This window comes from Phaethon aethereus, assembly GCF_964289735.1.
Source record: "Phaethon aethereus genome assembly, chromosome: 8".
Classification (NCBI taxonomy): Eukaryota; Metazoa; Chordata; class Aves; order Phaethontiformes; family Phaethontidae; genus Phaethon; species Phaethon aethereus.
The window spans coordinates 35,436,936-35,452,164 of NC_138584.1; the positions used below are offsets into that span (position 1 = coordinate 35,436,936).

Sequence of the window (15,229 nt, forward strand, 5' to 3'; positions counted from 1 at the left end):
CGGGTTTCTGTACCTGGTACAGAACCTCCTCTTTTCTCTAGCAACTGTGACAGTAGTTGAACAGTGTCTTGCCGTTTCAGCCAGATACCCAACTAGACCTAGTTAAGCACAGCAGTGGGGAGATGTTATGCCAGCTCTTTTCAGCTTTTCTGGTTGCATCTATGGCAGATGTCTTGTCCCTGCAGCAATATGTATTTGCATTCTGTGATAGTATCACAGTGGTTTGAAAAACAAATTAATTAATTAGTGTGTAAAAACTCAGGATTTTCTTTTTCTCCTAGAAGTGATACCACACTTCAGCCTATTTCTGAGCTGCCTGGGAAAGTACAGCCGATTCCAAAGTTGTGGATCTCTTAGGATAAAGGACTAGTGTGGTCGCACCGTGCGGGGTATGAGGGACCGCGTCCCGCTGATCCTGCTCAGGGCAGCCTGTGTGCAAAAATGCGCTCGTGGCAGCGGCTCTGTTGCACGACTCTCACTCTCCTAACCCTCGACATTTAGAGATATTTTAACTCCACTTAGGCTTGTAGATCCTTCCCTGCTGCTTAGAGTGTCACAGATATCTTCTAAATAATCCTAATTTGCGCTGCATCGCACTGCATTGCTACCTCGTTGTTACTGACTTCACAAAATCTTGACATACTTGGGCTGATTTTTCCAAATTGGGATAAATGTAATGTTTTGTTTAGAACACACACACTGAATTCCTTTTCACTTGGCTGCTGGCTGTGCTTCATCTTGATCAAACATAGAAACAAACAAAGAAAAATAATCAAAGCTTCAGTTTCGTTAATTCCTGGTATCTGTTCCTTACAAGTTTGCCTTCCATTTTCCATTTTATATACTTACTACAAAGTCTCTCCCAGGAAACTGAGATCCATAAAGCTTTTTCAAAGTTTGAAAGAAAGGCTTACATCTCCAGACATCCTTCTAGCATAGTAATGAATTTTGATGCATTGCTACTGTTCTGTCACAATAAATGGGTTTTATTGAGCCCTTTTAGAGAGCCCAGAAAGAAATGTTAGCTGTCCTGTCCATCCCGAACTATAACCACGCTCCCTCTTCACCGAGTATATGTTTGCTGCTTCTCGCGGTGCCGGGGCCGTACTGCCTGCCTCTGCCTTCGGAACGCTTGGTTTAAAATCACAAATTCACATGCCGCTCCAAACCAGGCTGCTTCAGCCTCCCTCCGCTGAGGAAGTCGGTTCGCAGACTGTCTGCAGGCCGTTTCGAGCACCCGCCGTCGCCCCTTGCCCGCCGCCCGTCCTGGGGCACCTGATGGCTGCCCCGCCGCGCGCGAGGCGGCCCCGCGCCTCTGCGCCAGAGGGGAGGGAGCGCGGGGCGCCGGCTCTCGCAGCAGGGGAGGGCACAGCCGGGGAACGCGTGCCGTGTGCGACCCTTTGGCTGCGCGGCACTGATCCGGCAGCGCCAGCCTTCTCCTGCTCTCTGCTGATCCCGGTGCCACCGGTTTTGCGCGGGCATCACCCTTCTGGTGAGGCGGGGGCCAGGAGAGAGGCTGCTGCCCTGCGTCACGCCGGGATGCGAGAGCGCGCCCAGTTCAGGACTGCGCGAATGGCAGTGCCGGCGGGGGCATCCTTCCTGGTCGGAGGTTTCCTTTGGAGCGTGTCCTCTTAAAACGAACGCGCACACAGAGAAAACCAACCGCGACGTGCCTGCGCCTTCACGTCAGCCACAGGCTCCGCTTCCGTGTGCCGCGTCTCCCTGCCCGGAAAGGGGTGTGTAACCACCCGTTAACCGCCCGTGCCTTCCCGGTTTGGTCCCAGCCGCATGTCTACCTGGGATTAAAAGTAGCGAAGCAGTCAGAAAAGTAGGAAGGGGTAAAGAGGAGCGATCACATTCGCTGCAGCCACGCGAAGGAGAAGCAGCCGCGGCGTTCCCGGCTAGCGTATGATCCCGGGACCCGACTGGGGAGCAGGCAGGAGGCAAAGGAAGAGAGGGAAGGTCAGGAGGCCGTGGCCTGACCTGAGGAAACACGACCCTGCTACGGAGGGCAGGAAAGCAAGGAGCCGCTTTGGCAACGCGTCAGACATGCCTCCCCGCAGGCGCTGGCAGGCACGACTTTCCCTCTCTCCGCGTTGAGGGTGCCGGAAGGGAAGGACGCCGGTGGCGCTGGGCCCGCGCCCGCGGCTCGCCGGCCGGGCAGGCCGCGCTGAGCACGGCGCTGTAGCGGCGCGCGGCCCCCGCGCCGGCCCGGCTCCCAGAGGGAGGGTCGCGCCCGCGCGGAGCGGCTCTGCGCAGGCTGCGCTCGGCTTCCCCCGGCCCCGCCGCGTCGCCCGGCCGGGGCGGCCCCGCTCGCTCACGCCCGGCTCGGCGGGCCGCAGCTGCGGCGCCGTCACGCAGCTCGGGCCTCACCGCAGCCCTCTGAGAAGCTGCGTTTGTGTTTACGGTGCACCAGTCTTCTGGGGTTTGTGTTGCTGTAAGCGGAAGAAAGGGCAGGGAATCGCCGCACGGCTTTTAAGTCAGGGCGTGCTGTGTTAAACTATTCGATCTGTATTTCTACACCCGAACAAGCACCACCGTTAGGAGAGGTGTTCAAAACCTCAGTGTGCGGGGAGCTGGCTGGGACTCCGGTGCATGAGTCCAAGGGCAGGTACTGGCTCATGATTTATTTAGCCTGCTTTCTCTGCTGCACACATTCTGGTAACATGCGGTTCAGAAACACTGCTCAGGGTTTGGAAGGGCAGCAGACACATGTTTGTAGCTGTTTTGAAAGCTGGACTCCTTAATGTGAAGACTGCTCTGCTCACATGTATATGCTGTTGCAGAAAAAAAAAAGTCAATATTACAAGAAAAGTAATTTGGACACTGATGAAATCAATAAGTACTATGGCTCACATCAGAAGTGTGTATAGAGTAATACCGCCTGGAATCAATGCCCATTGCAGGATACAACCGTTTATAATTTCACGCTGATGTTGTGATGATCCACTGTGAGGTTAAGAATAAAGGATCTCAGAAGCTGTGAATAGAGTGAAGTGAATCAGATCACCTTTTAGTCTAACTAGTACCTATCCTTACTTCAAAACTATTACCCTTATTTTTTTGCAATTTACTGACCTCAAACTACAGTTTCTCAAACCCTCATACCTTACAGTTCAGCTTCTTTTCTAAAAAACCTTCAATTCAGAGTGTCATGTTGAACAAGACATGAACCTGAAATAATTCTGAAGGCTGGAAAACAAACTTAGATTCAAAAAAGTCTGTTTCTACACAGCCAGGAATGAAAGCACATCATCTTTCTTATATGGGGGGTATTTTTCAAACCCCGTGCTTAGTCTCTTGTTCATCCCACCCCACAGATAATAAAACCAAAAAGAATGATTTTAGTCATTGCTCAGCTTAGGACTGTGAGACATTATGTGAGTCAACAAACCCAGCCTTCTGCTGTTAGAACCAACTGTTTCAGAGTCTGGTATGGATAACGTGGGCCATAACTTTGGTTGACTAGTTCACACAGTTCAGCTGGAGCACCACTATGTATTCAAGACTTAAAGGAACAGATAATCTATCAATCTTCTCGTAGCTTACCTTCACTTTAAAAGTTGCAAGTGCCCTAGATCTAATAACTTCTATCGACTGGCCTCTTCGCCTCCCTTGGATTATCATAGGACTATTATTCTCTTAATGTAAAGTAGATGCCTTCCAAAACCACTGTGTTCTCTCTCTTTAGACAAGCCTTGCGTTTTTTGTCGTAGTGACGACAGTACAGGTGCTCACCTTAGTTTTCAGACCCTGTAAACCTTGATTCCAATTTGAGGTCATATAGTGTTGTGAGTATGGCTTATGTTCCTAACTCCTTAGCGACCTCATTTTTGTTATATTAAATAAATGTTACGTGTTTGTGTTCAGCCTTCCAAATTATAAACAACTCCATCAAACCTTGTGAATATGAGTTGCACCAGGAGTTTTCCCAAGTGAAAGTCCTATACTTCAGGTGGGTGGCAATGTGAAAATACTGCAATTCTAGGAATGTAACTGTCTGTCTTTATGGTGCGTAAGAAAACTATGGTTATGGAATATCTCAAGCAGTAGTGCACAGACTGCCTCAAGTTTCTGTCACACCGAAGGCATCGTCTTGGTTCTGAGAAAGACCTCTGAAATCACTGGCCTGACATTTCCAGCCTGCAGAACCAAGAGAGAAGCCGGTCCTTTGTTGCTGGTTAGCTACCATCTGCAAAAATGCTCATCTTTGCTACGCTGGCGTGAAAAGAAGAGTCTTTCTATAACCAGTACTGAACATGAGGAGCTAAAATGCATTAGTATATGGGGACAGAACACTTCAGTTCTGATAACTATGTGCTGTCAAATGTGTCGGCATTGTAGTAAAATGACACGTCATTTTGTGTACTCATTGTAGTAAGAAGAAGAAGAGGAGCAGGAAATAAGTGCATGCGAAAGGCGTTTATGGATCCGCAGAAGCAAAAGCCCATATGTGTATAAATATGCATATAGGTGTTTACTCAATGCTTGGGGAATTAATGCATTCCCTTGGCAAATCCCTGCGTAGTTTGTTGCATAAAGAGCTGCTTGCATGCCTAGAGATTAAAGGGAGGCCACTGGAAAGCTACAGTTAGTAAAATCATAGAATAGTTAAGTTGGGAGGGAGCTCCAAGATCATCTGATTCAAAATGAAATGCCTACATGAAATCCAGTAATAGTATACAAAGCTGGCTTTAAACTTCATCATGAATATTTCATTTCATGTAGCAAAACGTACCAGCAGATTAGACTGAGCCCCTTACAAAACACAGAGGAGAAGACATGTTGGACTGGATTCAGTTTTGGTCATTTTGATTGACAGAGCTTCAATCCTCTGCTTCTCTATCCCTCTGTAAAGAAGTGCCACGGAAGAGGAAGGGCTGCTGCCAACAGCTTTAATTTCAAGTTGCACAGTCCAGCCAAAAGCCATGAAATGGGAACTGGTATTAGGAGAAAGGTAGATTTTTCAAGGTTAAGGTTTTGAAGGTTCACTAAGCCGTGTTTGCAGTGTCACAGGGCTTGTAAAACCGATAGTGTCTCCTAAATGACCAGGGAAGGTGCCTGTCTGAGAGCTGTAACCAAGAGTGTCAAAGAAGCTGATCTGATTTAATGCTCACAGCCATTCACTGGGGATTAAAAGACAGCGAGAGGGGAAAAGGCATCTCTCCTTTTTCTATGTCTTTCTTGTCCTTTTTTGTTCCGTTAAGGATTGGGCACATAAAAAATAAGATCTAAAAAAGGACGTATACCTGACAAAGCCTATTACTCCCAAATGGTTTAGTTCCAACAACATATTGACAAGCAGAAGAAACTTGTCTTAAGTCTTAAGACATATAAAACTGGCTTAAGTTGTAGCACTAAGGTAACAGAGTTGGCAAAAAGAAAGCATTGTCTACTCCAACATTTCCCATGCTTTGTAACTGTTTGCTCTTTTTCTCTATACTTTTGGCAAAGTAAATATAATTTGAATTATCTCTCCAGAATTAACATGTGCATTTAAGTTAAAACAAGTGTTGCCAAAGGGTATAATTGATCCATATCAGAGAGACCCACAATGAAAGAAAATTCAGAGATAATGAGACACGCTTACAAACCGCGCGTTGCATCCCCCTCTAGTGACCAGTCTGCATATAAACCTTGGTAGGGCTGACTGGAAACTTCCCATCTGAAGTATTTTCTATCAGAGAAGTTATGGTGTTGTTTTATTTTGTTTTCAGCAATATATGAAGTTCGTTGAAATTATCCCTGGGAATTACCAAAATTTTCCGTTTTGTATGCAGTTGTGTGATAGTTGAAGAATGTAGGCTCCTAGAATTTATCGTAATTTATAATGTAGGCCAGCTCAGAGGATAAATTCAGAATGGAACACTTCAGTCAGGTTATTTAGTTATTTACAGGGAAAAAAGTAATTTTCTTTGCACAGCGCATTATGAAATGTCTGTTTTCCATCTTAATTCAGGACAAAATCAAAAGTTTCAATCTTAAAAAATTCTAGAAATACCTTATTTCCCAACCCGCTCTACTAAATGAGTTTATTTCCAGGACCTTTGAGACTTAATTTTTCGTGGGACATTAGCCTAGTCTCTGTTTGTATATTACCAATTTTCTGCGAATGCTTCCACCCCAGTGTCCTTTTGTTAATAATTCTAACACTTACGTGTATGCCATCTTATGGATCAATATGAGTGGGTAGCAGAAAATCAGCAAGAAGTCCTTGAGCTTCTTGTCATTCTTGTGCTGTCGTGTTCTTCTTAGGTAGTCGTGTTGAGATGATGGTGTTTGAAAAGATGATATAAAACACCTGGAGTATTTATAAAATAGGTGCAAGCAGAAGATTGCCTGAAAGACTGTGTATGTATTCGGCATGAGCTTTTTAGACAACCTGACCACGGTCGATTAGAGGAATTTTGTTTTGTAGATCATTGTGGTGTCATGTCAGTTGTGGAGTTATTATGAGTTACAAGTTTAATGCATGTGCTGGGCACATGCAAGCTAAAAGCCTTCCAGAGAGGGCCACATTCTAGTAGTGTGGGTTATGTCATAACTGTTTAGAAGATTATGCCAGTACAGTCAAACAGCCTTTCGGCTCCCTCAACATCACAGCAAAGTAGCTGTCTCACCAATGAGGAACACATCTTCTTTTTGCAAATCGTACGATCCAGTTCAGCCACAATTCTTACACCGAAGCAAGAATTTAGAGGAGTCAAATGTCCTGTCTTACGTGGGAGTTCAGATCGGCTCAGTGCTATAGTCTCTAAAGGCCATTGCAGATTTGTTCCCTGTTGTCTTTTTCTGAAATCCTCACCCAGTCTTGGTTTGAATGTCACATTGTAAGCTGGCTTCTGTCAATTCTCTCAGCAAGTTTATTCTGGAGAAAAACCCTGACTCTGAGGAGCTAATTAATATTAGTTAGTTGCATTTGATTAATTAAAATTATCAATAATTCTGTGGTTCTGAAGCTATATATTAACGTTGATTATGCCACTATCATGACCAACAGGTATATTTATGTATATCACAGGCAGGCCAGGAGTAGAAATAAGAAGTGGTAGATTTTTTTTAACTTCTGTTCAGGTGGCTGGCCTTTGGCAAATGACAGCTCAGCCCAGATTTACATTTGCTACCAAGCTACAAATTGCTGAAATAGGAATAGCGATGAGGTAACTGTTTCTTAGCACTTCTGCCACCGAAAGAAGCTATGTGAAGCTTCCAAATAAAGTTAGGTGTTAGCTCTTAAGTGCTACATCAAGCTGTTTTGCCAGAGATCTGGACTCTGGCAAACAAGCCCCTCCAGGCTCATTTGGGAAAGCAGTGAATGTGCTGCAAGTCGCCCCTCAGATCTGAGCTCAAACGCAAGCAGAAACTGCCAAGGCTTACCCTGCCCTACCGCTGACCTTCGAAAGTCAGAATGCTCCCCAAGCTAATAGGCATGCGGCCGGAGCAAGATGTGGCTGCGCTCAAAGACACGACCCTCGCCTCCAGATCTCATCGGTGGCCAGGTTTCTCGGCTGGGGCAAGACTGTAGGGGAGAGAGCAGGATGAGCGGTGGTGGGAACTGCATTGCGTGCTGAAGCAAAGAGTAGGTAGTGCAACAATTATCAATACAAATACTCCCTCAGCTAAAACGACAACCAAAACTGTCACTTTGGCCAATCATGTTTGTGTAGTCTAGTGTTCCTTTTCTTAATTTTGGGGGAAATTAATGCTTAGCAAATTTTGTTTCACTGGTGAGTAGCACGTAAAACTCTGGAACAATGGCAAAGGATGCCCCTTCTGAAAAGAAAATTAAATTCTCAGAGAACAGAATGCTCAGCAGTGCCTAGACAGGCAGAGAATCCAAAGTGCCCCCAGCGTACGCTATGGACTGTACATATGGGCATCTTTTCAACACTCTTTCTAACTTGAATGCGGTCTGCAGGATCTCAGAAGCTCTGCTCTTAAACGTGGATAAAATTCAGCCCGACCCTGTTTTCCCTCCTTTGATGGAGCTGGTGTTTGTGCTACACGTGCTGGCACACTCACTTCCTCCGAAGCCCTTCCTCCTGACAGGAGCCTCAACCTCAGAAATCCGGAGTACCTTTCTGTGCGCAATGGCCATCCAACTGCCAGGTGATGCTGGAGAAGTGAGGCTCTTGAGCCATGAGTTTCAATCAAGGTGCAATAACTGCAATGACTTTAGAGGAGCCCTTGTTTTAAGCTCTATATATTGCTCTGAGGAAGAAATTTTTCCCTCCTCATCGAAAACCTAAGTTGGGTAGGCATTGTAAATGCCAACCACCTTGGAGCACAGCTCTTACGTCCTCTTTCCCACTGCATGGACTGGAATAGTGCCACAGCTCTATATGCTGATATTCTCCAACTGCCGATATACGTACAGAGACCCATTGATCCTGCAACTGGTTCCAAGTCCCCTGACATATTAATTGAATCGAAGTCTCCTTGGAAATAACAAATACATAGGGGTGGGCTTTTCCCACCATAAGTTCCTACACAGCCAGATTTTGTTCTTATTTCCATTCTGCTTAAGCAGTAAAGTTGATGGAGACTCACCCGCAATATTTTGTTTCTATCAGCACATATTGTTTCACACATGAATTTCCAAGTCAACAGAAGGCATTTCCAAATGCCAAACCCATGTGAAAGATTCCTGAGCTAGTTGCAGGCAAACTGGTACAGCTGTACCAAACACAGAATCACAGAATCACTAAGGTTGGAAAGGACCTTCAAGATCATCAAGTCCAACCATTAACCCAACACCATGTCCCCTAAACCATGTCCTGAAGCGCCACATCCACACGGTTTTTGAACACTTCCAGAGACAGCGGCTCCACCACCTCCCTGGGCAGCCTGTGCCAATGCTTGGCCACCCTCTCGGTGAAGAAATTTTTCCTAATATTGAGTCTAAACCTCCCCTGGCACAACTTGAGGCCATTTCCTCTCGGCCTATCACTAGTTACTTGGGAGAAGACACCAACACCCTCATCGCCACAACCCCCTTTCAGGCAGTTGTAGAGAGCGATGAGGGCTCCCCTCAGCCTCCTCTTCTCCAGACTGAACACCCCCAGTTCCCTCAGCCGCTCCTCATCAGACTTGTGCTCCTGACCTCTCCCCAGCTCCATTGCCCTCATCTGGACAAGTATCTATACTCCTGCATGAGAATACCAATCCTGACCTAAAAACGTTGGTATGTTGTCATGCCAGTCTGCGCAGAAGACTTACCCCTGCCCCTAAGGAGCAGTAATTAGTTCAGGCTGAGCATCCCTCCAGAGCAGATATTGTGTTTGCAAGGCCAGGAACTTCTGTCTTGTTCACTTACATTTGATCTACTCTAAATCTCCAGAATTCAGGATTTGATACTTTTCTCACGTGTATCATTTACCTTTTATCTGTGCAGTCCAAGCTCAAGAATAAAGTGCCCCCAAATGAGAATTCATTGTTCTCCAAGAGTAACGTTACTTTTTTCTCTTATTTGAAGCTATCAACGTGAAACCATGTAATAAATGTCCATTTGGTTCTTATCTAATCTGAATATCTTCCTTTTCACAGTTTCAGTGTTAGAAATACTTTGGTTTGGTTTGGTTTGCAGCTCTCCTGCCTACCTGCTCACAAGATGACACTTCTATAAAATGGATAAGAATTATTTATAGTCTTATGTAGAAATGTTTTTGTAGTTGTTTTGTCCACACTTGGAAGCTTATTTTTTAAATCCTCTAATTAATAGAAAGGATGCATATGTAGGGTTAGTTTTCCTCCCAGACATTATCCATATCCCTTACTGTCTTTGAACAAATAATATGTAAATACAGCTGAATTTTATTCACATTACCTCCAATAAATGGGTTTAAACCACCACACAAATCTCATAATTTCCGTCTTTCGTTCTCGTAGTTTTAGGACAAATGCAGTAGATTTAACTTTAAGCCTCCAAATATCTCTGCTGAGAATCTAAGGCAAAGTCCTGGTTATCCGATCCTTTACATTCCCTGAGGCCTGCAGCTGCTATGCTTCCACAGTTCTCTCAGAAATCAAAACACTTTGGTAGGTGTCAGTACAAGTAATTATCTTTGATAAATGATTTCTCTGATCTCTAGATGTCCTGACAGAGATCGCCCCATACATGTGCTGACCAAGCAAGAATTTTACTGCATTTATTCCTTTCTTCCTAACTCCAGAAACTGCCTGGGGCAAAGACGAAGACTTCATATTAAAATAAAGATCTAACACATACGTCTAACATGAATATCGCATTTCCCTGGGATTTCTTGCTGTCGGCAGCTCAGTTAAAAGATGTGAACCTGAGCCTCACCCCGGCCGCAGCACACCTGAAGTCCGGGGCGTGCTCCACGGCGCGCCGGCAGCGCCCAGAGTCGGGGCCAGCGGCGGCAGGGCAGACGCGGGCAGCTCTGCAGCCCGGCGCGGTCGCTCCGGCATTCCCCGGAAGCCTGGGGCTGCACGGCGTTCCGGCCTGCGGAAGCCTGCTTGGTGAAACCACCGCTCCAGCCCTGGCCCTGAGCAGCGCAGGCTCCGCTCTCCGCAGGGCACCAGCCGTCGCCCAAATCCTCCCCTGCTGCCGCTCGCGGCTGCGACTACCGGTCTCCACGGGATGCTCGTTTCATCCTACGGACCAGTTTGCCCAGGGAGCCTTGGAAGGAGATGCCACCGAGAGGTTCCCCTACCACAGTCAAAATGCACTGTAATTTTTGCAAGTGTAATTTTTAAGGATGAATGTGAAATACGGTTCTTTTGATGTCCAGTAATGAGCATATTGCGATTACGCCCATCAGACAAGGACAAGGAATACGCATTTCACAGTCAGTAAGGTGAAACAGTAAAAAAATCACTAAGTGCTCCTGACTTACTATGCAGACGGAAATCTGTCGCTTTACCCAAGACTCAGCCCGGGTCCAGAGTAACTGGGCACACGCCGTCAGCTGCACCCTGCCAGCTCTCGAAGCCGTTACAGAAAGGGCACCACAGAACTGGAGCAGGAACGCAGGGCAGGGCTGAACTCCTGCCTCCAGCCACTGAGGAATCTCCACTAGTGCGAGCAGGGAGAAGCTTTCCTCCTAGACACGGAGATAAGCTACGGGACGAATGGCGCGTCTTCGTTGCGTGAACAAATGGAGATATTGTAAGAAATAAAGTGCCTTGTCTCATGAAAGTGACATTTGCATTATTAAGTGTGGGGTTTAAGTTGAATAGGACTTAGCATTGTGTCGTCTTTTTTTCCCCAGCTTAATGGATTTCTTATGGCTTCTAGTCATCCATTCTACATGAACTCGTCAGATCTGTTCCTTCCCTTCTATACAACAGCATAAATTAGGAATTACCACTATGAATTTACACTTACATAAGCCTTAAAAGACAAAAGAATCGGTCCATGTAATTTTATTTAAAGGCCATCGCTGTGTTTATATTCAAACATCATCTTTTTCACTTCACCACTGCGACTCAGTGCACATATTGAATAAGGCCGTTATACTTGATCTATAAGCAATTCCAGAAATTGTTTTGCTCTAGTATTGATTAGAAACCGACATTCTCATTTATGAAGCTATTGAAGAAGGTTTGGCTTCTCAGAGTTAAGGTGTACTTTATACTAATAAATATAAGATGTAGCTAAAAGTGGTTTATCTATAGACATTTATCTACTTAAGCAGGTGATTTGAACTCCTCAGGAGTTTAGCTATGAACCAAAAACTGTAAAATTTTCACCATCTTTAAGACACTATTAAACAATAACCTATAGTATTTTTTTTCCCCAGTCACAATATTCTCCTGTATGAGGACGGTCATGCTGTTGTTGCTGATTTTGGAGGTAAGCGGTATTTATGAAACATTTATAAATAAACGTGCTGACTAAGAAAATGCTGAGGAGGTTGCTCGTCACTTTGTTGTTATGAGATGACACAACAGGCTTTCGGGGATGAGAATACCCCTGGTTTTTGTCTCAGCTACGTTAGCAGGTGCTGTGGAGCACCCCACTGTTCATCCCAGAAGGAAGCCCCGGTGATAGCGAGACGGACGCATCTCGGTTTGAATAAGTTCTAGCAGTAGGTTAGAGGAAGAAGCCGAGTGAAAACGCCTGCGGTGGAAGGCGTGCCGCGGCAAGCGCCCAGGACGCGAGGGCGCGCGGCCCCGCACGCCTGCCTGCGGGCAGCCCAGCCCGCGGCAGCAGGAGAGGTTTTTCATGTCAGCTAGATGCGCAGAAGGGAGCTCGTTATTTCAGCTACGGACCTTAGTAACTTGGGGTGCAAAATGAGGCTAGGCTATGCTTTACACACCTGTATTTCGTGCATTGCCGTGGTGTTTATCAGCCAAGCTCCACGGGAACGCGTTCTTGTTGGTGCAAGGGTGGAGTTAGGGAAACGGACCTTGCCGTTTTCGGGTGGGCTGCTTTCCTGACGGTAGGTAAGGCCGACAGGCTTCGGGGGGATTGCGTCTCGATGCAGGGCTCAGAGACTGTGGTTGTAAATCTCGATACAGTTATATTAACCAGCACAAATAACCACGAGGCCACAACTTCTGAGCTGGGTACTCAGCTGCCGTAAGCTGCTGTCGACGTCGATGCAGCTTTGTAAATTTATGCCAGTGCTGAATTTGGCACGCGGGTTTCGGAAGCCTCATTGTCTGTACACATCCTTGCTGAAAAACAGCTATCACAGTTCTCCTGGACTCTAGAAAGCCCAGAGTTATTAAAAAAAAGAACCAAAAAAACCCCCAAAAAACACTTTTTACCAAGACTTTTGTATAATAAGGTGGGTATTTGCACTGGCTTGACAGTAATTTTTCTTTTGTTCTGTGTGTTTCAGAATCTAGATTTTTGCAGTCCCTGGATGAAGATAATATGACAAAACAACCTGGGGTTTGTTTCTTGTTTTGTTCCACATAATTAGTATAAAACATACCTGCAAACTCAGTTTAGGAGAAAATAACATTAGAAATATTTTTGTTGGAAAGCATTTGGTATAGCATTTTATCTCTCTTAATGTTTCTTTGTGTTTGTGGTTGTTTTTCCTTTAAGCCTCTTTAATAGCAGAGATGAGTGAATATATAATATCTGCAACAGAACTCTGTTGCCCCCAAAATCCTCAGTAAAGCGTCCTTTTTTTAATCCACCCTTCCCCACTCACGGAGACATGTTGCTGGCAGGTATTTCCTATTTCTAAGAGGGAATTAGTTGTTTGAAACTGATTTTCTTTCCGATTCTTTCCTCCATTACAAGCCTACTGCTCACAGAGCGTCAGCTTACAAGGCAGTATTGTTGTCTTCGTAAGTTTTAGCCCAGATGCATTCCGTGTGTCGCTCCATGGTGATGAAAGTTTGCATCGTCGTAACGACTCATTATGGAACAGGATGGGTGATGCTAAAGCCAGGGTTTGGCAATAATCTCCTTAACAAATTGTAACACCCCCTCACTGTGTGAGGAATGAGTACGGCTGCTGCGGGCCCGGCTCCTGCCGGGGTGGACGACGTCTCACTGTCCTGGAAAAAAAGTCGATTCAGTTACTCAGGGGCAATGAATCTGCAAAAACACCCTGAACCCATCACTGCAGTGAGAGGCTGGTGGCTTGTGAAGCAGCCTCAGAATTGGGCTTCTGCGGAAAGCAGCGACATCCCAAGAGAGCAGGCACCAACCCAATGCAGCTGCCATCAGTTTTCCCATCTACCAGCTGGAGTAGTAGTTAATTGGTGTTACATGGCATGCTTAGACCTTGTGATGTGGTCTCTGGGCTTTGAGGCTGTGTTCTGCTTTCATTCTAGCACTACTCTCATGTTTAAAGCCTGATCAGTCTGGTTTTATAGGCTTGAGACAGCTGCCATACTAATGCTGTTACATATAATGTGCCTTAACATGCTGCCTGGATTTTGCAAGTGGGAAATTCTTCCTGGCAAATTTACCCGTTATTTTATGGAGTAATGGAGGCAAGGAAATACGAAAAGAAAGGAAAGCAAAGATGCAAATACAGGAAAATATGCATATATGAGGAGGTAAACACCATTAATGTATTCCTGATGTTTCCTGATGCGCAGAACCTACGCTGGATGGCCCCCGAGGTGTTCACCCAGTGTACAAGGTACACCATAAAAGCCGATGTTTTCAGCTATGCTTTGTGCCTCTGGGAGCTGTTAACAGGTGAAATTCCGTTTGCCCACCTGAAACCAGGTAAGATGCTCAATGAGTTAATGTTTCAATTTCTCTGAACTAGAGAAGTAGCTACACTGCACAATATTAACCAATATTTTACCGAAGTTTGTTATGAAGTGCTAGGATTATGCATTCAGTGAAAAGCATACAGCTACCCCACTATAACGCTATATGTTACTCACCACGGATCTACATGACTTAAAATCCCTTACCCAGCTCCAGGATCGCGAGCAGGTCACTCTAACTGTAGTTTTGCCTCTCACACCGCTGCTGGGATCGTAAAGCTGTTCCTTGATACATCTCCGGCTCCGGCGCGGCGTAAGGAAGCACCGCCAAGAGCAGCGGGGTAGCGGCAGCAAATGGGTGGCCCCCGGACCACCCTTTTCATCCCCCGGGGCGGCCAGGAGCTGTTAGAGGCTGAGCGCCGCGGGGCGTGGTGAGAGCCAGCGCGGGCAACGGGGGGCGTGGGACCCCGGGCCGCCGCCGCCGCCCGTCCCGCGGCCGGAGGCGGATCCGTGGCCGCGCGGGTCTCCGCGCTGGCGGCGGCGGCCCGGGGGAGCGGGCCCCGGGGGAGCGGGCCCCGGGGGAGCGGGCCCCGGGGGAGCGGGCCCCGGGGGAGCGGGCCCCGGGGGAGCGGGCCCCGGGGGAGCGGGCCCCGGGGCGCCTCGCTCCAGCAGCTGAAACGGCCTGAAACGGGGGGAGCTCTTCCTGTGCTTTAACCGGCCTGGGGGTGCGAAGGGAGCGGCGGCTGGAGGAAGCGGTGTGTCACGTTTGTCAGATGGATTTCAAATAGGTTTTCTGGTGTTTGGAGAAAGCATGATCTGTGGCAGCGTTTTGACCTTGAAAAAGGTGAATTTATCTGCGTTAATACAAGTGTTTATGCCCAAGCAGAATATAAATAGCGGTAACAATGTGTAGCCCTTTGGTGCTCATACAGCTGTGTGTCTGTGTGTGTCTGTATGTCTAGTTCTGTTTCTCAGGTGCCTATCAATATGCTATTCCCTTATTAGGTCAATTGCTTCATAATTACTCAAATACTAAATGAGATTTAATGTATCTTTCTCATTAGGGCACTGCTCT

General features: G+C 46.5%; 1 protein-coding gene across 1 annotated transcript in view; it reads left to right on the plus strand.

Moving 5' to 3' along the window:
* LOC309407182 (serine/threonine-protein kinase TNNI3K) overlaps window positions 1-15,229 on the plus strand; it is a gene marked incomplete at both ends in the record, with an annotated part of 90,685 nt that overhangs the window by 43,780 nt on the left and 31,676 nt on the right. Inside the window, 3 exons of the mRNA XM_082002646.1 lie at window positions 11,766-11,818; window positions 12,813-12,865; window positions 14,035-14,167. Of these exons, the coding sequence (XP_081858772.1) occupies window positions 11,766-11,818; window positions 12,813-12,865; window positions 14,035-14,167 (239 nt within the window). The remainder of the gene's footprint in view (window positions 1-11,765; window positions 11,819-12,812; window positions 12,866-14,034; window positions 14,168-15,229) is intronic.